This window comes from Carassius auratus, chromosome 25 (genome assembly GCF_003368295.1).
Source record: "Carassius auratus strain Wakin chromosome 25, ASM336829v1, whole genome shotgun sequence".
Taxonomy (NCBI): Eukaryota; Metazoa; Chordata; class Actinopteri; order Cypriniformes; family Cyprinidae; genus Carassius; species Carassius auratus.
The window spans coordinates 17,482,608-17,494,360 of record NC_039267.1 but is presented as its reverse complement, the minus strand read 5'-3'; the positions used below and the strand labels follow the sequence as shown (position 1 = coordinate 17,494,360).

At 35.5% G+C, this 11,753-nt stretch overlaps 1 protein-coding gene across 2 annotated transcripts; it reads right to left on the bottom strand.

Moving 5' to 3' along the window:
- Positions 1-4,770: 4,770 nt before the first annotated feature.
- On the bottom strand, positions 4,771-10,975 carry LOC113043901 (synaptotagmin-1-like). 2 transcript variants are annotated; one of them, XM_026203480.1, is made up of 9 exons: positions 10,875-10,975; positions 9,305-9,431; positions 8,902-9,071; positions 7,850-7,945; positions 7,057-7,224; positions 6,714-6,881; positions 6,218-6,335; positions 5,498-5,631; positions 4,771-5,234 (listed from the first exon to the last, which is right to left on the bottom strand). In XM_026203480.1, the coding sequence occupies exons 2-9, from the start codon at positions 9,414-9,416 to the stop codon at positions 4,995-4,997; spliced, it is 1,206 nt and encodes a 401-aa protein (XP_026059265.1). In that variant the 5' UTR covers positions 9,417-9,431; positions 10,875-10,975; the 3' UTR covers positions 4,771-4,994. The 2 variants fall into 2 exon arrangements, with proteins under 2 accessions (XP_026059265.1, XP_026059266.1); XM_026203481.1 differs by lacking the exon at positions 10,875-10,975 and having other exon boundaries at positions 9,305-9,491.
- Positions 10,976-11,753: the final 778 nt, after the last annotated feature.

The window sequence follows — 11,753 nt, the reverse complement described above, 5'->3', positions numbered from 1 at the left end:
AGGTGGATGAATTGCACAACAATGGGCCTCAGGATCTTCTCATGGTGTCTCTGTGCATTCAAAATGCCATCAACAAAATGCACCTGTGTTCGTTTGTCCATAACATTTGCCAGCCTATACCATAACCCCTACGCCACCATGGGCCACAACATTTACATCAGCAAAACGCTTACCCACACGACACCATACACACTGTCTGCCATCTGCCCTATAAAGTGAAAACTGAGATTCATCTGTGAAGAGAACATCTCTCCAAAGTACCAGATGCCATCACATGTGAGCATTTGCCCACTCAAATTGGTTACGACAATGACGAACTGCAGTCAGGTCGAGACCCTGATGAAGACGACGAGCATGCAGATGAGCTTCCCTGAGATGGTTTCTGACAGTTTGTGCAGAAATTCTTTGGTAATGCAAATCAATTGTTGCTGTCCGGGTGGCTGGTCTCAGATGATCTTGGAGGTGAAGACGCTGGATGTGGAGGTCCTGGGCTGGTGTGGTTACACATGGTCTGTGGTTGTGAGGCTGGTTGGATGTACTGCCAAATTCTCTGAAATGCCTTTGGAGACAGCTTATGTTAGAGAAATGAACATTCAATTCATGGGCAACAGCTCTGGTGGACATTCCTGCAGTCAGCATGCCAATTGCATGCTCCCTCAAAACTTGCGACATCTGTGGCATCGTGCTGTGTGATAAAAGTGTGCATTTTAGAGTGGCTTTTTATTGTGGCCAGCCTAAGGCACACCTGTGCGATAATCATGCTGTCCATTCAGCATCTAGATATGCCACACCTGTGTTGTGGATGGATTATCACGGCAAAGGTAACACAGATTTAGACAGATTTGTGTACAATATTTGAGAGATATAGGCATTTTGTGTACATAGAAAAAAGTCTTAGATGTTTGTGTTCGGCTCATGACAAGTGAGGCAAAAACAAAAGCTTTGCGTTTATAATTTTGTTCAGTGTATTTATAATGCCCAGGGACTGTAACATTATAAAGACACTTTTTGAACTGGGCCTACAACCAACATTTTAGCAACTGCTCAGAACACCAGTTAACAAATACCAGTTCAGCCATTCTTGTATCATGGTAGCAAGTTTTAAATGAGCTCGCAAAAAAAAAAAAAAAAAAAAATTGTGTAATGGCAATTTAGAAATGTTTTGGCTTCATTCATTTTATACAAACAGACAATACATCAATCAAAGTACATCTTAAAGAATGTAAAAAAAGTGCCGAACCATTTTCCTGTGTGCTTGTTGATGACAGAAAAGAATGAAATTCTTTAAAACATGACTGTGCAAGAGCAACTAATGAGTTATCCAGCCTTTATTATTCTGTAAACTTGCTTAATAGAAGAAACCTCATTAAAACGCTGTAATTGGCCCACATGTGTGCTGACAGCCTGATATTCACACCCTTATGTAGTGCTTGCTGTAGTCACAAGAGAAATCAACATGCGCCTGTCTGTCTGTGTGTTGACCCAAACCTGATAAAACTGTCTCACGTGTGCATTTTTAAAACCTCAGCACTGAACGTGTCATCTTTTTTTATCCCAAGCTTCAAAACATAAGAAGGTTTTGCTGGTTTTAAAGACATGTTAAAAAGGTCGTAGCACCAAACAGTCATCCAAAATTAATTCGGCAAATAATATAAGGTGCGTTGATCAAAAAAATACAAAGATACAAAGATGGAAGAGATCCGCACTTGTCCAAGTTTAGCCCAAAAGGCTTATTTCATTTATTGCTCGGAGGTCATAAAAATGTGCAAAAAAGTGCAGGATGTTTCTGGGTATTAACCCTTCATTAGTGCCATGTGCAACACCTGCGCTCATTAAAGGGATACTCCACCCCAAACTGAAAATGTTGTCATTAATCATTTACTCCCATGTCATTCCAAACCTGTATGTTCATCTTCGGAACTCAATTTAAGATATTAAATGGATAATAAATCAGCTCATATTCTCCAAATAATATTCTCCAAAATGTCGCTACCATGACTAGGAGAGACACAGAGCAGACAAATTGTTGAATAAAGTCATTATTTTTGTTTTCTGCGGGTAAATAAAGTATTCTCATCGCTTCGTAATGGTTGAACCACGGATGGTAGATGGACTATAGCTTCCCAGTTTTCATCCAAAATATCTTAAATTGTGTTCCGAAGATGATGACAGAAGCTTTTACTGGTTTGAAACGACATGGGGGTAAGTGATTAATGACAAAACTTTCATTTTCAGGTGGAGTATCCCTTTAAAACATGTATTACCGTAATACACATAATATCATGAAGATACAAAAAAAAAATACCCACATAAATCTCAAACATGTAACAAAGCAAATACAACATCAATAAACATTGATAAATCATCCAAAATATCCATATACAAAAGTATACATCAAATTATATAACAATACATATCTCACAAGTTCTCAGCATCAGTTTATACAAAAAGTAAATATCATCCCCAAGTACATTCCCAAGGTTCCCCCATATATATTCCCCCATATATATCCTTAAATTATATTAAAAAAAAATCCACCTATACATTCCTTCGTCAAATTAAAAGTTATAAGTGTGATCAGTTATACAACTCAAAGACTCAAAGCATCTTTTGCATACATTTTAACATGCCGCACATTTAAGACTATGATAAAAAACCAACATCCCTGCTTATGCACCCATCAATACCATCTTTGACATTAGAGATGTTAGTTTCATTTCACAAAACCTCACCATCACTGTGGTCAGTGTTTGCTTTAGTTGGGCTCTTGACCCTTACATTTACAACATTATTATTTAGTTAATGCTGTAATTATGTGGTTACAAGCACATTAATATAGCAAAGAAAACTTGGAGAAAATATGATGCTGGAAACAATCATCTTGTAGTGGCTTGATTCACTGATTGTTACATTTTACACTGTGAAATATAGAATCCATTTGTTTCTGGAGGTTGTATTTTAATAGTGTTCGGACGACTTAATTGAAAAACAACTCTGCACAAGACGTTCTTGTCTATGGCACACATAGACATGAAGAATCATCATATGAATCTTAACAGTGGTGATGATCAACAAAATATTCTGATAAACATCTTTGAACATTACAACTCAAGCTACTAAAAAAGTCACAACAAAAATAGCAAAAATTAAAGCAAATAGTAAGAATAAAATAAAATTGTAAGACAATTCCGGTGCATAATTTATTCATGTTGCAATGCATTCTGGGAACCAATTAGTTTAGCTTGGTGCACCCATAATGCACTGCAGCATAAAGCTTTTTGTTTGTCAACATCGTTGAGATTTATATGCTGATTCTTGATGAATGTTTGCATCGAATTCACACAGATGTTCAAAATGCCTTGTACAAAGTGTTTTATTATTATTATCTGATTAAAACATTAACAGTAATAAGTCACTGATCAGCCAAAACCAACTGATCATGTTTACTTCAATTGTTTTTTGTCATAATAAATATTTTGCAAACACAGATTTACAGAGAAAAACTAATGTTATAAAAACTATAATGTTATAAAGTCAAGGTTCAAGATCCCAACTAAATCAAACACTGATCACCGTAATGGTGACTCCAAACTAAACTTCGAAATCTAAACCTTTGTTCTAAATAATAACTTTTTTAGACAAACTGGTTAGTAATAAGTGAAGCTGGTGATGCTGTTTGTGCAGTTGTTTAATTATCCTCTGATGAGATCTTTAGAGAATTCATGTGTTTTATTTCAGTTGATTTTCTGGGCTGTTAGTGGAAGGCTGTGACTAAATCAGTTGTAGTTATGTTTCCGTTTGTCTCTCTATTTTTTCTGTTTTTATTTCCTTAATTAATTCTGCTTGTTAACATTCTCATTAAGTTTCTCAACTCTGATTCAGTGTTACTTTCACACTCTGTATTGTGGGACCAAATGCACTCTGAGAAGTGTTAATCCCTTAAGATTCTCCCAATAATGTTCCCCCATCCCTATAAAGAACTCCACATCATGACCATCTTGGGAAAGGTTCTGGGAACGTCACTGACACCAGTGGACGTTCTGAGAACATTACATTTCTAGAGGGGTAGATTTTGTTCATTCTAATAGTACTTGTGAACTACTTTCTGTATTATCAATGTTCAGTATTCAAATCATGTTTCATGTTTAAATATTCACGTGGCAATAAGGAAGGGAAAACATTTTTTTTGCACATTTCTGTGACCTCTTAGCAATAAATGAAATAAGCCTTTTGGGCTAGATTTGGACAAGTGTTGATTTCTTTCATCTTTGTGTGAGACAATATGAACAATAAAACTGTGAAATTCCTTTAAACGTAGGTTCATCAGAATAGTGGCAAACCAATGCAATGCAACCAATGTAACAAATTAGCGTGATGTGACAGCATTAAATGAATCTGGCAGATAAAGTTATGCTAAAACAACAAATACAATTATATGTATCATTATAGCTTATTTGAAATGACAAACAGCTATATTTAACTATAATTTCTAATTTATATACTATTTCTAAAGAAGATAATTCTGGTTGCACTTTATTTTACAGTACGTGTACTAACATGTACTTGTAGTGTACTCACAGTGTACTTATCTAAGAAAGTTCTGGTAAAACAAGGTAACTACAATGGGGTAGGGTTAGTTTTAGGGGTAGGTTCAGGGTTAGTACCTAGTTGTTACATAGTTATTGAAATTACTATAATAAGTACCTAGTATGTACATGAGGAACAGGACTGTAAAATAAAGTGCTACCATAACTCTTATAAACAGATTTACAAGGTACTTTCATATGAACAATTCAGTAAAATATATTGGACTTGCTAACAGCTCAAAATTATGGAGAAGACAACGTAGGAGAGAGTAATGAAATGTTTCACTACAACAATATGGATCAAATATATAAAAAACAATGGCCCTGGTCCATAGTCTGTCCTTTGCACAGTATAACTTATAGAAATTCTTGAGATTATTGTAACAAAGGAATGGGAATGGAGGTTTTTCAGAAGGCTTTGTTTGTGAAGGGGATCTTTAGCGTGTGTTTCAAGGCCAGCGTTGTGTCCACCTGTTCAGAGGAGAGTAATGTGTGCCATTGAGTCACAGGCTTGCGTGGGTTGGACAGCATGTCCGCCCAATGACGCAGCTGGTTTCCTGTAGCATCACAGCCCAGATATATCTTGCCGATCGCATCATTTCTGCTCATTTTGTCATGGTCCCACACAGAGATGACCAGCTGGACTTTCTGTATGAGGGATAATAAGTGAAACAAACAGTTATACGCATGAATGATGTGGTTACTTGATGTGGTTGAAAACATAATGCAAGAATGATATTATGATATTACAATGCTATTTTATTTTCACAGACACATATCAAACCTCCAAGAATCAAACAATCTAACAGAGATAAACATCACAATGGGTTCAGAAGATCACACTATATGTTGTCAACTTATTTGCCATTGGACCCTTAATTCATCTAAGCAACCAGTTAGGCTCCACTCACCTGAATCTTTTCAAATGACACTTCAAAGGTGAACGATTCATTGAAGTATGGATTCAGTGTCTGCTTCTTCACTGATGTTCTCTTCTTCTTCCACTTCTTCTTATCCAGAATCAATTGAACTTTCACATAGGGGTCTTCAGAACAACAACAACAAAAACGGAGTGAATAATCCATTTGTAAGTTAAACATACTCTCCGTAGCTGAAATAATGCATCATCTGATACATTTTGCAATTGAAATAACAGTTGCAACATTGTGGCCTGTAGCAACATTTCAGCAAAATGATATTATATTGCTTCTTTCATGCTTAGTGACACTTCCAAAGTAAAATATACAGTAAGTGGTGCTAAAATCACATTCAGTTTTATCTAAAACAACTGGCAATGCTTTATCTGCTTTAGCTTGCTTTTTCATGTGAACTCTTTTATCATGGCTCATGTTTTCCAGGACTTGTACCTGAGCTTTTCATCGCAAATGCAGAGCAGTACTAGATGAGCCACTGAGCAACTTTAACATGTCAGAGAAGCAATTCAGGCGTTTTACTGCCACCAGTGTTCATTTCAGCTGGAAATGGCAGTGAATTGTATGTATTGGTACATTTTGCGAAACTTTGTTTTGTTTTTTTCTGTGAGGCCTGATTTTTAGTGTTTGAGAAGTTTTGTTTCTGTCAGTACTGATTGCAGACTAGACTAGAGGATGTAGGATATTTCAGTATGTCACCTGAAGAGCCTCCGTGGTCCATCATCTTCAGGTTCTTGGCTTCCAGTATGATCACAGTGAGTTTACTACTAGCTGGGACATAACGAAGAGAAAAGCAGATCTCCCCCAGATGTTCTTGCTGCAACATAGGTAACATTTAAGATGCGATTACACTCAACTGACGCTCAAATGACTGTTGTGTCTTGTTCAGGCAATCTTGATTTTCAGTCTTGACTTGCATGGGGTCATAATGTAAATTACGTCAAGAACTGAGTGAAGATGAGCAAAGATGGCAGAATTCAATTAGTCACCAGTGTGCCATTGAGTATAGGACACATAAAGTTGCTCCAAGGGAACTCACTCTAATTTTATATGATGGTCTATGGTGACGTGATCACCATCCATACTGCAAAACTGCTATTCAAGACCTCCAATTTTCTGGTTCATACAGAAAGACACTTTGCACTGCATATCATTTGTGTCCTAACTTTGAACTTGAGAAAGTATTTAACTGAACCTCATGTTTGGAGGCTTCGCTCAGATCTCTCCACTCCTCAATCACATGATTCCAGTCCACAGTGGACAGACTGAGTCTGATCTCACCGATGATGTCGTGTTTGGAGAATCTGTTGAAGTCATAGACTTGCATCACCAGTGTCGACTCAATCAGCTCCTTCTGAGGGATCTTCAAGCAATGAAAACAACACATCAGTGTTTGGTTACTGTACATTTAACAACTGCACTTTAATGAGCTTGACATTGACCTCATCAGGTCAATTTTTGATCTGACAGCTGATCATTTCCCTACATTAATCTATGCGCATATGATAATTAATTATTTTACATGCTGCATGGTTTACCTGATATTTGAAATGTTCATTGAACACTGGGTTAAGGGTTTTCCTGAAGACTTTCGTCTCAAATGTTTTGGACTTGTTGGGACGAATGTAGACTTTCACATAAGGGTCAGATGTTCCTCCTGAGTCCATCGCTTTCAGATCGGCAGCTTCTTTTATCCCTACAGTCAGCTGATGAGTACAGGGGATATAAGATTAAGAAAGATTATGAAAACTGTTTTATTGACAGTTTTAATCTCAAAGCATATTCCACATGAATTTACATGTGACCCGATGCTTTATTAGTACACATTACTAAACCTGTGCTGAAAAATTCATCAATGCACGTTAATCCACAGACGAAACTGTTTTTCAGTCATTTTTTTAATGCTTCTTCATGCTATTTATTTACATTTTTTATTCAATATTCCAAATTTAGATTTTAATATCGATCACAGCTTCCATTTCATGTGGGCTTTAATTAGAAAGATGCACCTCAGTAAATTGATCGAATGTCTTGCGCTAGCATAAAAACTGAATCTAGACAAATAATGAATTTGGATGAAATATAAGGAAATTAAATATAAGGTAATTCTGACTTTTTTTTCTTTTCTTTTTTAGAATTCCATTTCATAGTTTCAGTGACTTTGTTGTCATTCTAAAAGTAAAAACTAGCTTTATAATATAACACTAAGGATATTTGTATTTTGGAATAAACAGATGTATGAAGCAGGTAGATGGAAGTTAGAAATAAGTTGTTTATACGTCTTGCCAGAAGGGTGCACTGCTTTAAAATCAGTAAAACCGATATGATTACCTCTGATCTGGATGCGTTGAACTCCAGTGAGTACTGCAGTTTTCCTCTCTGCTGGTCATCTGAGCCGTACTCCACATCCTCTGTCTCGGGCTGGACCTGTCAGTACATCCAGTGGCCCGTTAGTGAACGCCACCCAGACGAATATTTTATTGCTCATGGGTTTGCACTCTTGAGAAACTTTTAAAGGAATTGTTCAAACAAAAATGAAAATCTGAAAAAGAAAACTTACCTTTCAAGTCATTCAAGATGTAAATTAGTTTGATTCTTCATCAGAACAGATTTATAGAAATGTAGAATTATATCATTTGCTCACGATTGGATTGTATGCAGTGAATGGGTGCCGTCAGAATAAGCGTCCAAATAGCAGATAAAACATCATAATAATCCACAAGTAACCCACACCACTACAGTGCAGCAATTAACATCTTGTTTCTTATAAACACCCAGATTTTTACTTCATAAAATGTTAATTTGTGTAGATTACTTGTGGATTATTGTGATATCAGCTATTTGGACACTCATTCTGACGGCACCCATTCACTGCAAAGCATCCACTGGTGAGCAAATAATAATAGGTAATGCTGCATTTATACAAATATGTTCTAGTGGGAAGACAAGCTCATTTAAATTATGAGAGAGTAAACGTTCAGCAAATTGTCTTTTTTGGGTGAAATATTCCTTTAAAGGACTATGTCAACAATTGTAGCCAATGGGGTAAGTTTGGGGGATGGTACTTGGATGTTGGGAGTCTATGAGGATAAAATTGTACTTTAATTTTTTTTTTTTATCTTGCCACACTAGTGAAGACATTACACACATTACTTTTAAAATCTTTTTATAAAGAAATAAACACAGGCACAAATGAGTTTATCATTGATATATTTCAAGATTATAGAACAATAAAAGTTAAAAGTGTGGAAAAATTTGATGAGAAATGTTGAAGATACTATCTATTACTTTGAAAGGCTTTGGTTTCTTGGAAAAGCAATCTTAGTGCCAGTGAGAAGAACAATTTAATCATCATTCACAAACATGGACGAGCCATCTCTCACCAGTGCTGCGGTTGTAGTTCCTGAGATCCCTTTCATACTGATCTTCTGGTCCAGCTTCTTCTTCCTCTTCTTTTTCCCTTTGCAGCAGCATTTTACACAGCAGCATATCACACAGATGAGAATGAGCAGGACGATGGCAGTGAATATAGCATAGATGGCCCATCTTGGCACTGTTGTGGCAAAACCAACAATATTCCATCACACATCAAAGTAAGAGGTCCAGTATAGCAATAGCACCATGACACACATCTGAAGGATGAGGCGAGACCTTGGCCAGGAGACTTGTGACAAGTTAAACTTGTAACCAGTGAAAATTGAGTAACAAGAAATGTGCAAAAGTGGCAGAATTAGATCGGGGCCCATTGAGCAGGTGCTGAAAAGAGGATTCATATGATATACTCACAAGGAATCCTGTCCAGTAAAGAGGCCAGGAAGCCTGGAGCAGCTGTTGTGGTGCTGGTGTGAAGGGTTTTAGTTGGTTTTAATGTCGGTCCTTGTGTCATGGTGAAATGCATGGGACCAGTGGGTCACTGGAAATAGACATTCAAAAGAAAGTGAGTGGCTGGCAAGTTTTGGCTGAGTTAGTAACCTTGTTTTGTGATGCCCCCTACTGGTTACAATGAATGATGGGAACAGTTTACTCAAAATGAAAGGAATAGTTCACCCCAAAAAATGAAAATTCTGTCAGAATGTCATTTCAAACCCTTAGTGAATATAAAATTGCACCATACAGTGAAGTCATACGTTTGGTAAACATTCTGATAAACATGTATTGTTTTCCACTGGAAAAATAATGATGAACAACAATTTTTTATTTAACTATTCCTATTGAAGGCCATTTCTGAATAAAAAATGTAAATGTTAATTGCAAATAACAAATATATATAAATATATATATACATATTCTAGCTAAATAAAAGTGTTAAATTCTTTCAAAATAAATAAATAAAACTGACCCCAAAAAGTTGTTCCAAAAGAGTTCTATTTTTAATAAATTCTAAACTTTTTATACACACACACACACACACACACACACACACACACACACACACACACACACACACACACACACACACACATATATATATATATATATATATATAAAATATGAACACAGAATAGCTAGATGTAAGTGAATTGTGAGATGTAAACTCAGAATTGCAAGGAAAAAGTTGTGATTACCTTTTTTATTCTGTGGGGAAAAAAATAAATAATAATTTAAACAAACAAAACCAATTTTTAAGAATTGCTAGATGTAAACTTAGAATTTTGAGAAAAAAAGTCAGAGTTATAAGATATAAACTCACAGTTGAGAGATGCAAATTGGGAACTGTGAGAAAAAAAAACTGAATTCTAAATTTATATCTCACAATTCTGATTTTATACAAAAAGTCTGTGGTTCCATAATTTATCCCTTTTATAAAATAAAGTACAATTTAGAAACAAATCAAATCAAATTAAGTAAATATAACTGTAACTGAAACAAGAACATTATTTGAAGTTACGGAAAGTCTTCCGTAAGGTTTTAACTGTATACTAACGCATTAAACTTTCGGTTGCATGACAAAAGGAGCATGTCGTTACCACCAAAGTTAAACATGCTAGTGTTGACAGCCACCTGGAGTCCATTAAACTGGGTGTGCTTAAAGTGTACAGATAACATTGTTTTTCAGTGAAACGTTGTAATAAAAATAAAACTGCCTTGAGAATACAATTAAAACATTTGCTGTCATATTTCAACATTTTCATAAACAAGACTGTCGCAATTCAACAACAAAGTAGTCCTAGTCCCAGTTTTGAGAAAAACAAACAAACAAAAAACTGACAAAATATCATGTCTGAAAATGATGTAAACAAGAGTAGCAGAATGGAACTATTATTAAAAGCACAAACTATACAAACCCAGCATAAATGCACATTTACGACATGAAGTGAACTTCAGTATAAAAACAGAGCATTATGGTGACACTTACTGTTGCAGAATTAGTTCACTTTGGATATTGGCTTCTCGGTGGTAGTTTAAAACATAAAGAATAGTATTCTAATACTCAGATCAAATTCCTAAACTGTTCACTGTGTGCAGGCCTTCAGAGAGGGGAAGGAAGTCACTGCCCACAGCAGAAACTGCATCAGCTCAGGAAAGAGCCATTAGAATGTCCATTTACTAACTAATGAGGCTTTAATCATTCCCTAAAACAAGATTCTGTTGTTTGTCTCAGTTCAGTCTTCTATTACAATTCATACAATTCAGTATTTTCAACATTCAGCTTAAATTGGGCCTTTTGTTTACTCTCTTAATTACTTTTTATGACATTTTGAATCTTATGACAGTGATGAATAAATGAACAAGAGAGAGAGAGAGAGAGAGACACTTTAGAGCGAGTGGAGAAAGATGAAGAGAGAGAAAATAGAGATAGAGATAATAAATAAATAAATAAATAAGACAAAGGGAATGAAGTGCAGGTTTATACTGTTATATTGTATCATATCATCCATATAACTCATTTCTCAAACCGATTATTATATGTATACTGTAAGGGAAAATAGTGCAGAGGAAAAACAAAATACGGCATTATGTCTAAAAAATATTATATTTAAAAAATATATATTTTCAGGTACAATGGAGCTATAATTAATTTTTTTTTATTTTTTTTATTATAGTGACACAAACTTAAGTAAAATTAGTTCACTCTTGATATTGACTCAGTTCCTTGCATTTCCAAAATGCTTTAGAGTTATAGGGATGCTGGAACCCTGCATTACAGGCTATAGACAGAGAAACACACATTGATCTGTTTTATCAACGCAGAGATGTTTTCTGAAAACATCTGCAATCACTGCCAAAAAAGCAA